The following is a 17,173-nucleotide window of genomic DNA, read 5'->3' as shown; positions in this document are numbered from 1 at the left end:
GGTTACCACTAAGCAAAATCTCTTCATGTAGCAAGTTGCAGGTGTTCGGGTTGAGTCTTTGGAATATTTGCAGTCTGGCCCAGTTCAGAGTTCACTGTTCCACCCAGTGAGGACGTGCATGAGGCCTACCTCTTTAATGGCCTCCCAGCTCCATTTTAAAACCCCTTGACATAAGTGACTTCATTTAATTTCACCTTTTATCTATCAGATATTCAGTCAGTGTTCACATTTTCCCAATTATCTTACATATTTTTAATTGTTTATTTGAATCAGAATCCAAATGTACTCCATACATTGCCATTGCTTCTTATGTTTCTTCTATTTTAATCTTCTGCTTATTTTTTTCCGTGTAATTTTTTATTGTAGAAACTTGGTTATGTTTGTTCTCTAGAGTTTTTAATCTTTTTTTTTTTTAATTAAACTGGATGAATTCAAATCCTTCCCTGATTTTAGTGATTGAAAGCAACTTAAGCTTTTCTTTTTTAATAACCAATCATGTATCTTTTTGGAAATAATAGCCTGAAATCCTATCATTCATACATTAACAATAACTCTCATTATTGAACACCTTTTATCTGCTAATCACTTTAAATGTATATCTCATTTTAACCTCACAATAATCCTAGAAGGTCAGTGTGATTATTCTCATTATATGTGTCAGCACAGAAAGTATAAATGACTTGCCCAAGCCCATGCTGCTAATAAACTGAATGCTTTCTTTATAGTTCTACTGTCCTTGCATAGCAGGACCAAGAGAGCTCCCATGTTGAGAGTCGCCTGGGCCCAGGGTCTGGGAACAGCAGTAGTGGGAAGGCCTGTCCTTTCTGTCATTCAGCCATCTGTTTGGCAAGTCAGCCTCATATGCTGAGTGCCTCTGACCAAGACATTTTGAAGACTCACGGAGAATTGGAAGGCTGTTGACCCTACTTTGACAAAACCTCGACTCCCACCACAATCACACCACTGAACAAACACAAGGTGCAGGAATATCACAACATATAGAAAGATGTGACAACACACAAGCAACCTAGCAGGAGTGTCGTGAACTGTGGGTACATGCTGAGAGGTCCAGAGTGGGTATGTGTGGGAAGGGACAGTCTGGGGAGGCTCCATAGAGAAAGCAGGCCTGATGAAGGGTTTCAAGAACGAGAGGAAAATGAAGATGTGTTCAGTTCTACTCCCCACTCTGCTTACTTCTGAGATCACAAACAGGATCTCTACCTTTAAAATGAATGAAATGTAAGTTCCCAAGTCCCAAAAATGAAAATTTAGTCCTTTGCCCAAATTTCTCTCCCAGATCTTCCTTATCCTGCATCACCTCCCTACAACTAGAACATGATAGAGGATGTTTCTGAATAGCATGTTGACATTTTATTTTATTTTTTTTATTATGTTATGTTAATCACCATACATTACATCTTTAGTTTTTGATGTAGTGTTCCATGATTCATTGTTTGCGTCTAACACCCAGTGCTCCATTCAGTACGTGCCCTCTTTAATACCCATCACCAGGCTAACCCATCCCTCTCCCCCCCTCCCCTCTAGAACCCTCAGTTTGTTTCTCAGAGTCCATAGTCTCTCATGGTTCGTCTCCCCCTCTGATGTCCCCCCCTTCATTTTTCCCTTCCTGCTATCTTCTTCTTCTTTTTTTTTTAATATAATGTATTATTTGTTTCAGGGGTACAGATCTGTGATTCATCAGTCTTACACAATTCACAGCGCTCACCATAGCACATACCCTCCCCAATGTCTATCACCCAGCCACCCCATCCCTCCCACCCCCCACCACTCCAGCAACCCTCAGTTTATTTCCTGAGATTAAGAATTCCTCATAGGGCGCCTGGGTGGCTCAGTCGGTTAGGCAACTGCCTTCAGCTCAGGTCATGATCCTGGAGTCCCGGGATTGAGTCCCGCATCAGGCTTTCTGCTCGGCGGGGAGTCTGCTTCTCCCTCTGACCCTCCCCCCTCTCATGTGCTCTCTCTCATTCTCTCTCTCTCAAATAAATAAATAAAATCTTTAAAAAAAAAAAAAAAAACAGAAAACCTATTTAAAAAAAAAAAAGAATTCCTCATATCAGTGAGGTCATATCATACATGTCTTTCTCTGATTGACTTATTTTGCTCAGCATAATACCCTCCAGTTCCATCCACATCATTGCAAATGGCAAGATTTCATTCCTTTTGATGGTTGCATAATATTCCATTGTATATATACACCACATCTTCTTTATCCATTCATCTGTCGATGGACATCTTGGCTCTTCCCACAGTTTGGCTATTGTGGACATTGCTGCTATAAATATCGGAGTGCACTTACCCCTTCGGATCCCTACATTTGTGTCTTTGGGGTAAATATCCAGTAGTGCAATTGCTGGGTCGTATGGTAACTCTATTTTCAACTTTTTGAGGAACCTCCATACTCTTTTCCAGAGTAGCTGCACTAGCTTGCATTCCCACCAACAGTGTAGGAGGGTTCCCCTTTCTCTGCATCCTGCCAACATCTGTCGTTTCCTGACTTGTTAATTTTAGCCATTCTGACTGGTGTGAGGTGGTATCTCATTGAGGTTTTGATTTGAATTTCCCTGATGCTGAGCGATGTTGAGCACTTTTTCATGTGTCTGTTGGCCATTTGGATGTCTTCTTTGGAAAAATGTCTGTTCGTGTCTTCTGCCCATTTCTTGATTGGATCATTTGTTCTTTGGGTGTTGAGTTTAATAAGTTCTTTATAGATTTTGGATACTAGCCCTTTATCTGATATGTCATTTGCAAATATCTTCTCCCATTCTGTCGGTTATCTTTTGGTTTTGTTGACTGTTTCTTTTGCTGTGCAAAAGCTTTTTATCTTGATGAAGTCCCAATAGTTCATTTTTGCCCTTGCTTCCCTTGCCTTTGGCAATGTTTCTAGGAAGAAGTTGCTGCGGCTGAGGTCAAAGAGGTTGCTGCCTGTGTTCTCCTTTAGGATTTTGATGGACTCCTGTCTCACATTGAGATCTTTCAGCCATTTTGAGTCTATTTTTGTGTGTGGTATGAGGAAATGGTCCAGTTTCATTCTTCTGCATGTGGCTGTCCAGTTTTCCCAACACCATTTGTTGAAGAGACTGTCTTTTTTCCATTGGACATTCTTTCCTGCTTTGTCGAAGATGAGTTGACCATAGAGTTGAGGGTCCATTTCTGGGCTCTCTATTCTGTTCCATTGATCTATGTGTCTGTTTTTGTGCCAGTACCATACTGTCTTGATGATGACAGCTTTGTAATAGAGCTTGAAGTCTGGAATTGTGATGCCACCAGCTTTGCTTTTCTTTGTCAACATTCCTCTGGCTATTCAGGGTCTTTTCTGGTTCCATACAAATTTTAGGATTATTTGCTCCATTTCTTTGAAAAAAGTTGGTGGTATTTTTTTTTCCTGTTTCTTTTAAATTTTTTATTGTTATGTTAATCACCATACATTACATCATTAGTTTTTGATGTAGTTCCATGATTCATTGTTTGTGTATAACACCCAGTGCTCCATGCAAAACGTGCCCTCTTTAATACCCATCACCAGGCTAACCCATCCTCCCACCCCTCTCCCCTCTAGAACCCTCAGTTTGTTTTTCAGAGTCCACTGTCTCTCATGGTTTGTCTCCCCCTCCAATTTCCCCCCTTCATTCTTCCCCTCCTGCTATCTTCTTCTTTTTTTTTTTTTAAGATATATTGCATTATCAGTTTCAGAGGTACAGATCTGTGATTCAACAGTCTTGCACAATTCACAGCGCTCACCATAACACATACCCTCCCCAATGTCTATCACCCAGCCACCCTATCCCTCCCACCCCCCACCGCTCCAGCAGCCCTCAGTTTGTTGATAGGGATTGCATTGAATGTGTAGATTGCTCTAGGTAGCATTGACATCTTCACAATATTTGTTCTTCCAATCCATGAGCATGGAACGTTTTTCCATTTCTCTGTGTCTTCCTCAATTTCTTTCATGAGTATTTTATAGTTTTCTGAGTACAAATTCTTTGTCTCTTTGGTCAGATATATTCCTAGGTATCTTATGGTTTTGGGTGCAATTGTAAATGGAATCGACTCCTTAATTTCTCTTTCTTCTGTCTTGTTGTTGGTGTATAGGAATGCCGTGGATTTCTGTGCATTGATTTTATATCCTGCCACTCTACTGAATTCCTGTATGAGTTCTAGCAGTTTTGGGGTGGAGTCTTTTGGGTTTTCCACATAAAGTATCATATCTGCAAAGAGTGAGAGTTTGACTTCTTCTTTGCCAATTTGGATGCCTTTTATTTCTTTTTGTTGTCTGACTGCTGTGGCTAGGACTTCTAATACTATGTTGAAAAGCAGTGGTGATAGTGGACATCCCTGCCGTGTTCCTGACCTTAGGGGGAAAGCTCTCAGTTTTTCCCCATTGAGAATGATACTTGCTGTGGGTTTTTCATAGATGGCTTTTATGATATTGAGGTATGTGCCCTCTATCCCTATATTCTGAAGAGTTTTGATCAAGAAAGGATGCTGTACTTTGTCAAACGCTTTTCTGCATCTGTTGAGAGGATCGTATGGTTCTTGTTCTTTCTTTTATTAATGTATTGTATCACATTGATTGATTTGTGGATGTTGAACCAACCTTGCAGCCCAGGAATAAATCCCACTTGGTCGTGGTGAATAATCCTTTTAATGTACTGTTGGATCCTATTGGCTAGTATTTTGGTGAGAATTTTTACATCCATGTTCATCAAGGATAGCATGTTGACATTTTAGAAAAACAAATACAATAGCTTCTATAATGGTAACTACTTCATAGCCTTGTTGAGGATTCCATAAGTAGGAATGATAAAGTACATAGGACAGTGCATCATACTTATTAAATGCCACATATAAATGTTCGTTAATGAAAGAAAGTAACAATAAATAATATTTGTTGAGTGCTTTCTCCATTCCAAGCACCATATGACTAAGGAATAGGGCACATAAATAGAAGTCTGTATCATATAAGCTCAATCTTTCTGAAATCTTTAATGAGGCCAAAAACATTTAGATGTCACAATATCGATTTTTACAGTGATCATAGCTGGCATTAAATCCTGAGGTTAATGAAATGATGTTGAACTTCTTTGCTTGCTGTGGGGATGTTAAGAGAAAGAGCACATCAATTTAAACTTCCCTGGAAATCTTTTTTAAAGAGAACAAGGTTGTCAAAATCTTCTCCTAAAACCTTTCTAAGTATTAAAAAGGCCAGCAAAAATATTTACCATGTATGTAGTCTTACTTGGCATGTTTCTTTTATGAACATTTTAAAGGTATTAATATATTTATTTTATTTATATCTTGTAGTACATTGTATGCTTATGTATATCTCTTATATAGAACAATTAAAATTATTACAGAGAAAAAACTGTCCTATACTTTACATATTAATCCTCATTAAAAAAAAAAACCTAGGAGAAAGAAACCGCTGTAATCTCCATCTTGCAGATAAACATGGTCCAATGAAGTTAAATGACTTGTTTGATGCCTTGGAGGTGGTAGGCCAAGGCCAAGATGTGAGTCTGCCTAAATCCACTAGAGCATGTTTCAAGGTGTGCATGCTCTACCAGGAACCGTACCATGACCTGGAACTCATCAGCCACAGAGTTATTGCTTAGACAGGTCCAGAAGCCAGATGGCTGGGTTCTCCTCCCTTTTTCCACCCTCTGTGTGAGAAGTCAGACTCTGCACCTTGGAGGGTGGGTGAGCTGGCTGCAAGGGCCTTCGCCCCAGTGACAGAACTGAGCTAAAGACCGGCAGCATCAAAGCCACAGCCCATGCCTGGTGCCCAGAGGACACCTCAAGCCACACCTCTGTGTCTCTTGCAGTCATGTTTCGTCTCTATGATTCGGATGAGAACGGTCTCCTGGATCAAGCGGTAAGCTCTCGTTCCAAATGTCCCTCCTGACACTAAGAAAATCTGAGGGATAGGGGAGCAGGTGGAGGAAGAGTCTAAAAACTCCCAGTTCCATCTTTTTAGAAATAGCAGTGTCTCAATATGGGCTGCAGAAATCATGGTAGAACCCCCCACTGCTACTTCCAATAGGGCCAGCCTGGGAGAGAGTGAACTCCACCTGACCTTTTCATTCCAGAAGCCCAGGATCACACCATTTCAGAAGGGGAGATGCTTTAGTATCTTATCTAGTTTAACTTCCCAGTCTTCCTCTCATACCCAGGGCACTAGCTCAACGAGTCTGGTTCTTTCTGCTCTAAGCACATGGTCCCATCCCATTGTACCTGGGAAAGCCTGAGACACCCCCCCTCCCGCCCCCTCTCCCTCAGGAATAGGCAGGGATAGGACAGGGATCATGGAGTAAAAGGGGGTACGGAAAAGGAAGAAGGCAGGGAGGGGAGAAGGCAAACAGAATCAGACAGGCCCCGCACTCATCACTGGCAATGGCAGAGATGGGGCTCCTTAACAGAAAGGCTGTGAGGTTGAGGGGCATGGGACGGAGTTACACCAGACCCATGGGGGAAAGAAGGAAACAAGTCCACTAGACCAACTGAATCATCCCAACGTCCTCTAAACCCCAGGGCTCCTTTCAGGGATCCCTATTGCCTCATGACAATGCTGTGGGTTGCATCATGCCAGAGAACAACCAGAGAATCACAGACTCTCAAGCATTTGATCAACACATGTTTATTGAGTGTCTGCCACACGTCAAGCACTACTTCGAGCCCTGGGGCTATGTCAGTGAAGCCGACAGACACAAATCCGTGCCCTCATGAAGCTCTCATTGCTAGTGCAAGCACATGCCCTAGAAAGCATAGCAAGATACGTGTCAGAGAGGGGTGCGTGCTGGAAGAAAAATAAAGGAAGGAAAGGAAGTGCTCAGGGGAGCTGCAGGTGTAGATAGAGGAGCTAAGGAAGGTCTCCCTCAGGGGACATGTGAACAGGGACTGGAAGGAAGTGAGGGAGTGAGTCATGGGGATATCCAGAGGAGGCACCTTCCAGGCAGAGGCAACCACAAGTGCAAGGGTCCTGAGGGGTGCTTGAAATGTTAGTAGATTAATGAGGGGGAATGATGGAACAGAATAGTGAGGAGGTCAAAGTAAGAAGTAATAGGAGATGATATCAGAGAAATAATGACCAGGGGTGGTTGTGGGGAGAGTTCACAGAACATAGCAGGACGTAGAGGTGATTGGAAGAGTTTGTCTTTTACTCTTGAGGAATGGTGACAGGACTTCAGTTTAACCAGGTCATTCTAGCTGCTATGTTGAGACTAGACCATAGAGACTCAGGCAGGGATACCAGTTAGGAGGCTATTGGAATAAACAAGAGAAGAAATCATGGTAACGTGTACCAGGGTAGAAGCATTGCAGATGGTAAGAAGTGGTTAAATTTTAGATCTGTTTAGAAGACAACACCAATAGACAGAAGTGAGTCCCAATAGAAATATCTGATTCAATTTTCCACAGAGGATCTCTGGCAGATCGATGTCCAGGCTCTATGTGAACACTCGCAGGAATGGAGAGTTTACCCTCTACCTTAAGACAGCCATTCCACCACTGGGGAGACTGATAGAGAGGGCTTCCTTCCCACACAAAAGGCACCTCTAGTCTGCCAGAGAAATTCTCAGCACAAAACAGGATTCTGTTTTCCCCTCTCCCTCCCCCAACCCAGCAGTGAGACCATAATAGGCCAGCCTTCCCTACATCCCTCATCTTACTTCTGCCTCGTGTAGGTGACCAGGACAGCTGACCAGTGGAAAACCGATCCTATACAATAGGCCTTTAAGATTTAGAAGGTACTGTCACATCTATCCCAAGACCTTCTCTAAGCTCAAATTCCCCCAGTTTCTACACTGTTTCTCACAAGGCAGGCTTAAATAACCACTCTGACCAAGCTCTAGTTTGTCAATGCCATTTTTAAAATATGGTGCAGAACTGAACCCATTCCTCCATGACTCTTTAAGTATCCACATGTGGCCTGACCAGGGTAGACATTGAGGGAACAGGTCTTCCTAAAATCTTCCTCTGCTTCCTGAAAATGCCCACCCATTCACACAGACCAAGACTGAGGCTGATTCTCAGCTCACGAATTACATTGTTTTAATCAATGAATCTGGGACTCAGCTTGATCCACCAAGCTCTTTTTTGTTGGAAATTCTGCTGAGCCCTGTCCCCACTGTTTAGCCCACTACCTTACCTCCTATTTATAGTCTCATCTGTGGTTTTGCAATGAATTTTTTAAAATTTAAATGAAATATAATTTTTTAAATCCCTCCTGGGTTTTAGCTTGCTTATTTTGATCCAGCATTCTACCTGGTAGAGGTAACACTTTTGAACGTTGCTTCAGTTCACCAACGTGTCTCCCCAGATCAATCTTACTATGAACATCTTCGATGATGCCCAAGAGATACAAATAAATGCTTCCTCAGTTCAGCGTGTTTCCGAGCAACTCCTGGTGCACTGATGCATTTGCATCCAACAATTCTGTGAGGTTTTAAATAAAGCCTGACCTTGGTACTAAACAAAAGCCTCACTCACCAGGCAAATATAGCTCTTATAAATTTCCTGTTCACAGAGTCCTGGGCTCAGATGCCCAAATGAATCTAAGTTATAGAGCTAGGACATGAGCTAGGACCAATGCAGTGGCCCTACATCCACCTGTAACTGACCCCTAAGGGATATAGATGGATCCCAAGCTGCTAAAGCTGTGGGAATGAGGAGGAATAAAAGAGGGAGGAGAGAGCTGCTTTGGTTTATAAGCATTTAGGAAGCAAGAATCACAAAGAAGAAAACGGGTTCCTTCTATGCTGAGTCAGTGCAGAATTGAGGAAGGAAGGTGAGTTCAGGGGGGTCCAAGAAGAGGTCAGTGTTCAGTGAGCTTTCTGCATACCCCTGGCTTATCCATGTTCTGTGCTTCTTGTGAGCATCTACTCTCCACAGAGCTTTGTAGTCAGGGCTGAAATAAAGAGCAGAGACAAATGATGAGCTCCTTATGAAATACCAGTATGTTACACTGCTGCTTCTCATGCTCTGCCCTGCCCATCTTCCCAACAGGGTTTGGTTTTGAGTCTTGCTCTCGAAAACACATCTTCAGTGGTTCTCCCTCATCATCCCTTGATGTTTTCTAGGAGATGGACCGTATTGTCAACCAGATGCTTCACATTGCCCAGTATCTGGAGTGGGATCCCACGGAGCTGAGGCCTGTAAGTTTCCAGAAACAAGGGGAGACATCCAAGTGAGCTTCCAAGATGAAAGCAGGACACTCAGGATACAAATGTTTACCATGCATGCTCTCCCAGACTCACCCTCTTATAGGCAGCTCCTCTGGGGTCCTATACCTTGACTTCCGCCTTCTCTGATAGGAAACATTAAAGACATAATTCAAATAATAATAATACCTAATAATGCTCCCTAACCCTTCCACCAGAGCTAAATTTTTATAACAGGGGTTCAAGGAATTTAGAGAGAGAATTTTAAAGATTTTCTCAGTCACCGGATAATAATAATTACATGTGGGGGTTCCTATGAGTCAGGTATTAGATGAGACATTTTATATACTTTTTCTCTTATCCTCACTACATTGCTACACACATAGCAATATTATTTTCATTTTATAGGTAAGCAAAGCCGAACCCAGAGAGTGGGGGTGGCTTGCCCAAATCCACATAGTCAGGGCAGGGCAGGGCAGGGTATGGACTGGCCTCCTCACCCCTGTTTGCTCCCTCGCTGCTCTGCCCGCTGTAAATCAGAGGACAAAGGGGTAAAACACAAAACAGATAACACAGCAAAAGAGAAAGAAGGGGACAGAGGGAGGCAGGGAAGTGCAGGATGAAAGTGGACAATTGTTGCTCTCTGGGTTCTGCAGATACTGAAGGAGATGTTGCAGGGGATGGACTATGACCGGGACGGCTTTGTGTCTCTAGAGGAATGGGTCCATGGAGGGATGACCACCATCCCACTGCTGGTCCTGCTGGGCATGGACGACTCTGTAAGTCAGCAAGCCTGAGCTCAGAGAGCTCTTGTCTTTCAGAAGCATCAGGTTCCATGTGGAAATTAACATCTATATATGGCCTTGGCTTCTGTCCCAACTTCCCCAATGGGCACATCATAGGCTCTAGGCCAGCCTCAAAGTCCTCTCTTTCCACCTGTTAGTGCCTGGCATATATTCATTCATTTGACTGAGGACATTTACTAAATTAAATAAAGATACTGTTCTGAGCACAGCAAGGGGACACAAATACAATATTCCCCTACCAGAAGCTTAGACTCAACCAGTGGGGGAGGGGGAAGTCAAGGAAGAATCCCATCTTTTCAACAGATTAGGTAAAAATACACTAAGAGTGTTGACGAAAGAAGGAAGGGAAGGAAAGATAACGATCTGTCGCAAGTTGGAGGTTATTCAGATACTATCTTATTTAACCATCAAAACAACCAGATAAGATACATATTTTTCCCCAATTTATATAGATGGAAAACTGAAATTCTGGCCCTGAAGAGCCAGAATTTATTTGCACTTGACTCCAAAGATCCCATGCTTTCTAAACCTCCTACACTGAGGAGTAAGAAAGTGGGAAGAAGCCTTGGAGGTCATTTGGCCTGGTTCGAAGTACGTGTGGGAATCTGATATCTTGTTCTTGAGTGTAAAGGTCAGGTCTTTAGAGGATGTTGGATCTGGTTCTCAAGGATGGGTATGATCTGGCTATTGGAAGATGATAGAAGAGAAAGTTTATGGCTGGGAGAAAAGCTTGGTCAAAGTCTTAAATGAAAGAAAGTTCAGGGTGTATTAGAGAAACCTCCCAGTTTGATCAGAGTAGGGGATACATACAGAGGCTTAATATGAAATCCATGGTAATATATGTCTGCATCTGACCTAGTCTGCTTATCTTGCAAGGGAAATAACTTCCATACACAAGGCAGGAAAGATAAGAGCTAGATGGTGGTAAATGCTTAATGTCACTAAATTGTGACATTAAGCATTTACCAGGACAGTTACACAGGTTGTGGACAACACCTCTCTGAGATAACTGAAATGCCATAGAGAGGAAGTTCAGCTGGGTTAGCCCTAGCTGGCTGCCATCACCCATAATGTCTCCATCTGACCGTTCTGCAATTCAGAAGCTGAGCCTCCATTCCCAACACTCAAGAACAAAGAATCCTGCAATCATCTCAGCGTGTCCAGTTCTTCCCAAGTGCTAAGTAGAAATCAAGGAACCAGGAGCTACACAACTCCTGCCTTCTTATTCCTTAAGACCCAGAAAGTCAGAGCTGGAAAAGATCTTGGTGATCCACGTGCTGGTCTCTTCATTTTACAAACGGAGGGCCAGAGAAGTAAAGGAACTTACTTGCCCCAAGACACACCCAGTTAGTACCAGAGGCCAACCTCCATATTCCAGAAGAGTACACACCTCATTCAGTGATTCCTTACCAAGAACCTACCATGTGTAAGAACCCACATGAGCTAGGACATGGCGTGCTCAGATAAGGAAGGCATAGTTTCTGCTATCAGTACTTGAATCAAAGTGGAAGTTCCAGCATTCCTGATTTTTTCTCTGAAACATGGGAATGGAGATGAGACATTTTAACCACAAGGAAGCAATTTCTATTTTCAATTCTGTTTTGGACTTGCTAAGTCCAAGGCGTGATGCAACTCTTTGCATGGAGGGGATCCACTATCATATGGCTGGAGGAGGGAGACAGAGACTATTTCTTCAACATTACCCCCCGTGTCTTCCCCAAATGCCAAACCAACCTTGTAGAAGAGCATAATTTACATCAGTAAAGTGGCAAACAAAAGCAAATGTGAATGTAGTTTTTAAGTTTTACGCATTTATTTTTAAATATGCACTAAATTGTAAGTTTTTACATTTAATATTCAAGATTCTAAAGAAAGCATCCCTTAGTGTCTTAAAAATCACATTGCCCCTTTAGCTTTTTCAAAACCCACATGTGGCCACTAAAAAGTCTGGAGATCTCTGAATGGCACAGATGCATAGGAGAAACAGTCTGCCTCCCTGGTACCTGGCTGGCACATGGGAGGTGACGCCCACACCCTGCAGACTCCGATGTGTGGAAATGAAAGGGCCACATGATGGCGCTATAACCCAAGCAGAAATATTACTTTCGCCTTCATCTGGGTCCTTTTGCTTCTAACCCCCGTATCTGTGAAAATAGTATCTGAGAAAAGGAAAGTCAGCTGATTTAGTTAATAAAGGGATTTTAGGGTAAAATGACAGCCCTTCAGGCTAGGCGAAGAAGCAGTGCTGAAGAGTGCTGTAACTTCCCTTCTGTCCATAAAGGAAAACCCTAGAATATATAGGTAGGGGAGAGGGATGAAAGGAGCATGGATTCAGGCCAGCAAGACCCCCAATTATAAAATCAGTTGCTTGTTATTTTATAGTCTTGGACTGTTTATATAACTTTTCCAGGGCCCTCTTTCTTCATTTCTGGTATAGGTATAAATCTACCTCCTTACACGTAAGAAAACAATCTACTTATTTTGTGTTCCCTAGTATCTAACACGGAGAGAAACTTAATAAAAGTTTTAATTCACAATGTGTTAAGCACTGGATTAGGAGCTTGACTTACATTATTTCATTTAATTCTTACAGAAATCCTCTGGATGTTTATCAAATGAGTGGATGAATCAATCTTTTCATGAACCATTTAATCAATTAGTAAATCTGTTTACTAAAGTGGAAACCATTAGATAAGAAGACTATTATTCTGTAAAACTCAGACCTTGAAAGAAGCAGGGTTTTGAGGTGGTGAGAAAGAAAATGCTTAGCCCTCCCCCTGGAGGAGACCAGCATTTGGAAAAGCAGATGGGCCTCTCTAGAGACCATAAGGAGCACAATCTGGGCACAAGAATGGATCTGGCTGCTGTGACCGGCCCAAACCAGAGGTGCCCAGAAGTAGGAACTGGGTGTGAGTCCGGCACACTGACTCTGTGTACCTGTCAGTCCTCCCCACCTTATTACAGTAGTTCTTACTGCACTTAAGATGGGCCCAAAGATGTTAATCTTTTGATGGAGCCCAAGAGAAAAGTTCAGGGACAACATACACGGAGACATGTTCCTGAAGCCATAGCCTCCAGGGAGGCTGTGCTCCCAAGCTAGAAGCTGGAAGATGTAATCACACCTAGCAATGTGATTTTTAAGACACCGAGGGATGCTTTCTTTAGAATCTTGAATATTAAATGTAAAAACTTACAATTTAGTGCATATTTAAAAATAAGTGCATAAAACTTCCGATTAATACAAACTGCGTTCACATTTGCTTTTGTTTGCCACTTTGCCGATGTAAATTACAGTCTACTATGAGGCTGGTTTGGCATTTGGGGGAGACATTGGGGGTAATGTTGAAGAAATAGTCTCTGTCTCCCTCCTCCAGCCATATGAGAGTAGACCCCCTCTCATAGGTGGTTGTGTGAGGCTTGGCTCAACTCGTGGATAAGGATGAATTGGCTTTTGGGTCAAGTCAGGAGGAAGTGGTTTAAACCTCTCTCTATCTCCGTCTCTTTACTATTTTATCAGTGTACAGAAAGTTGAGAGAAGTATATTGTTTTTACTAAATGACTTTTTCCTGATTACAAAACCGGTACATGGTCACTGTAGAAAATTTGGAAAACACCGAAGAGAGGAGAAATTAGAGATTAAAATACATCTGTGGTACTGCTAACAGTAGCTAACCTCTGTTAACAGTTTAGTGACACTTCTTCCCATCCAAGATCTTCTGTGAAACTGAGATTATAATATATCATCAAATTTGCATGCTACCGTTTTCACTTAGCATTGTATCATGAGCACATTCCCATGCCATTAGATAATCTTCTTAGTATCTTTTTGATGGTCAGTTAACAATAAATGATATGGATGTACCACAACTAAACTTTGGATAATATTGCGACTTCAGGATATTTCCAATTTTTCATTATTTTAAACAGTGCTGGATTAAACATCTGGCAGAGCACAAAAATGTTCATCTGACATCCAAAAATTACTTCTTTGTGGGGGAGGGGGTCTCCTGGGGGAGCTCAGTCGGTTAAGCAGCCAGCTCTTGATTTCGGCTCAGGTCATGATCTCAGGGTCCTGGGATCAAGCCCCATATCGGGCTCTGTGCTCAAGAGTCTGCTTCTCCCTCTCCTTCTGCCTCTCCCTCTGCCCCCGACCCCTGCTCATGCTCGCTCTCCCAAATAAATAAATCAAAAAAAATTATTTCTTGTGCTCACTTCAGCAGCACATATACTAAAAAAATTATTTCTTTAGGATAGACCCAAGAAGGAGAATTTTTAAGTCAAAAGTTATAAACATTTGAAGGATGATGATGGACAGATGGATGGATAGATAGAAGATAGATAAGGAGTTTCTGACTTACCCTTCTGCCAGCCACATAGGAGAGGTCTTATTTTATCCCCATACATACATTCCCACTCAGATATCCCTGATTTTTCATATTTGCTAATTCTAGAAGCAAAGGCCTTTGTTTTAATTTGCGCTTCTCTTAAAAGAACCCCTAAAACAGTTAAATAAATGACTATCTTGTCTTCCATATATGAGAAGAGTCTTTTTAGAAAAAAGAGAAACCTCCAGGAGATGCCCCCTGGGGTCTGTTAGCGCAGGGCTGCCCGCTCAGCATCTCCTTCCCTCATATCCCCGCAGGGCCCCAAGGGGGACGGGAGGCATGCCTGGACCATGAAGCACTTCAAGAAGCCCGCCTACTGCAACTTCTGCCACGTCATGCTGATGGGCGTTCGGAAGCAAGGACTGTGCTGTGTTTGTGAGTCAACTTCCTTCAAACCCCTTGCCCCAGGAATGGCCCCACTCTGCACATACTGGAGCCATTCTTAGGGACAGTCCAGGGCTTGCTGCTTCCTAGCTTGAGGAACCCACAGCAGGGACTAAAGCAGGAGCTCTATGCCCTGTTTTTGTGTTGTCCACGTCAAACGGACAAACGCTGTCCTGTTGTTGGAACCCTACCAAGGGCCACTGAGCCCTAGGAAAAAAAAAAAAAAAGGTTAACATTCACACAAAATTTTAAAACATCTCACACCAATTTTAGTTGGGTTTTGTTGGCGAATGTTTATTTTGCTGAAGCTGGGGGGTTGTTACTAATAAACTATAAAACTGTATTGTGTAAACGCAATGGAAATTACAACTCTCCCTTTGTTTCTCTTTATAATCCATTTAGTAAAGTCAGACAGGAGAGGAGGAAAGAAACGTCAGTGAGAAAGGAGGGAAGGAGACCAGAAAGGAGAACCGGAGAAGGATGGAGGGGTGATGTAGGAAGGAGAGTGGAGAAGGGGGGGGGGGCGCGCAGAGAGGAGGCGAGACTACAAGCGCAAAGGCTTTATAGGGCCCGGGGCGTGTGGCGCACTCACCAACCACCTTACCACAGAGGCAGCAAACGCTCAGCCTGGAGCCACCAGAGCCTGGTGAGCTGGCGCGCAGGAGAGCCCCTGGGTGCGGATCAGGCCTCCGAACTGTTTCATCCGAGCATGCACACGTGAGCTAGGCAGCAAATAACATGGCCACAGAAGTCACCTTAGCAGAGCTGGGCCCTGGTCTACCAAGAGCCAGCACCAGTGGGCGAGTGAAGGGGCCACCTGTCCTTCCAGCACCCAGTCACATCCAGCTCTCACACTTTTCTTTTTTTTTTTTTTTTTTTTAAGATTTTATTTATTTATTTGAGAGAGGGAGACTGAGAGAGAGAGAGCACATGGGAGGGGGGAGGGTCAGAGGGAGAAGCAGACTCCCTGCCGAGCAGGGAGCCTGATGCGGGACTCGATCCCGGGACTCCAGGATCATGACCTGAGCCGAAGGCAGTCGCTTAACCAACTGAGCCACCCAGGCGCCCTCTCACACTTTTCTTAAAGAAGAACCCAGTCTCATTTCTAGTGGGTTCCAGGCCTGTGGGCCTCTGCTGTTTGCGTAGTAGTAAGAAGTGGTAACAACCACAATAATAATTTATGGGATAGCTATTCTGACACAGACACATAGTGCTTTGTACAAATTATCTCATCTAATGCTGTAAAAGCCTTTTAAAGAGAAAGAGAGGTCATTTTATCCCAATTTTATACAAAACCCTGAATTTCAAGAGACGTGAAGAAAGTTACCCACAATTATGTGTGTGGTGACCAAGGGCAGAGCCAGAATTCAGGCCCAGGCCTGCCTAACTCCGAAGTGAGGAACACCCCTGGTCTTTCCGTTTGCTCCCCAGAATGCATGGCATTGGCATACTGCGCAGGTGGGCCCCTCCCGTTCCCCTTAAGCAGAACGTGCCTTTCTGGGGGATGTTTTCTTCCTGCATTCACACTCCACAGTGGAAGGCGGGTGTGGTGGGGTAGAGGGTACAGAAGCATGTCTGGGAGAGAACTGTGGACTCTTCTCACTGGGCAATTTCCATTTGGAAAGCCAGCTCCGTGTGTCGCCTGCCTCTGACCAGCCACCCAGAGGGAGGCACGATTCGTGGTGGGGGGGGCGGGGTATGGCTGGACCTTCCTAAGTAGCCACTCACAAGCAATTTCCTTTTTTTTTTTTTTTTCAGACTGCAAGTACACTGTCCATGAACGCTGTGTATCTAAAAACATTCCTGGATGTGTCAAAACGTACTCAAAAACCAAAAAGGGCGGTGAGGTTAGTGATCCCTATTGCCTTGTTCTACTGCATGCTGCATCCCAGGCAACATGTCCATCACCACAGACTCCTGGGCAGGAAGCTTTTTCAAGTCCCTTCCTTGCCACAGGGACCACCCTTAAATCATCCTGTTCATCCATCAATCCATCAGCATCTCCCCGGTGCCCACCGTGTGCCAAGCACTGTGCTAGGGGGTATCCAGGTTATAGGATGGTCCCCAGCTTGTTCCAGAACTGTGTGGTCTTGTGGGAGAGAGGTAGACATGTAAGCAAAGTATAAACAACTGAGATGTATGATCACAGTAGGGCTGTGTGGGACAGACAGTGGAGACACCAAGGAGGAGGCCTGGGAAGGTTCCCCAGAGGAAGTGGCATCTGAGTTGTGTCTTGAACCCAGATCGGGAGGACTTCACAAGGCATCAGGGAAGACAAGGCACCCCAGGCAGAGGAAGCCTTGAGTACAAGGCATGGAGACAAGGCATAGTCTAGGATCTGTACTTAGTTTGGTGTGACTGGGACAGAGGATGCTTCAATGGAAGTGACAGGAGATGTGCCCCAGAAGTGGTAGGTCCAGCC

General features: G+C 43.6%; 1 protein-coding gene across 1 annotated transcript in view; it reads left to right on the top strand.

Moving 5' to 3' along the window:
* DGKG (diacylglycerol kinase gamma) overlaps nt 1-17,173 on the top strand; it is a 208,205-nt gene that overhangs the window by 66,093 nt on the left and 124,939 nt on the right. Inside the window, exons 7-11 of the mRNA XM_034999770.1 lie at nt 5,844-5,893; nt 9,096-9,170; nt 9,833-9,955; nt 14,625-14,742; nt 16,510-16,598. Of these exons, the coding sequence (XP_034855661.1) occupies nt 5,844-5,893; nt 9,096-9,170; nt 9,833-9,955; nt 14,625-14,742; nt 16,510-16,598 (455 nt within the window). The remainder of the gene's footprint in view (nt 1-5,843; nt 5,894-9,095; nt 9,171-9,832; nt 9,956-14,624; nt 14,743-16,509; nt 16,599-17,173) is intronic.

Source organism: Mirounga leonina, unplaced genomic scaffold (assembly GCF_011800145.1).
Source record: "Mirounga leonina isolate KUSES-001 unplaced genomic scaffold, KU_Mleo_1.0 Mir_115, whole genome shotgun sequence".
Lineage (NCBI taxonomy): Eukaryota > Metazoa > Chordata > Mammalia > Carnivora > Phocidae > Mirounga > Mirounga leonina.
The sequence above is the reverse complement of the archived record's forward strand: the minus strand, read 5'-3'. Positions and strand labels throughout refer to the sequence as shown.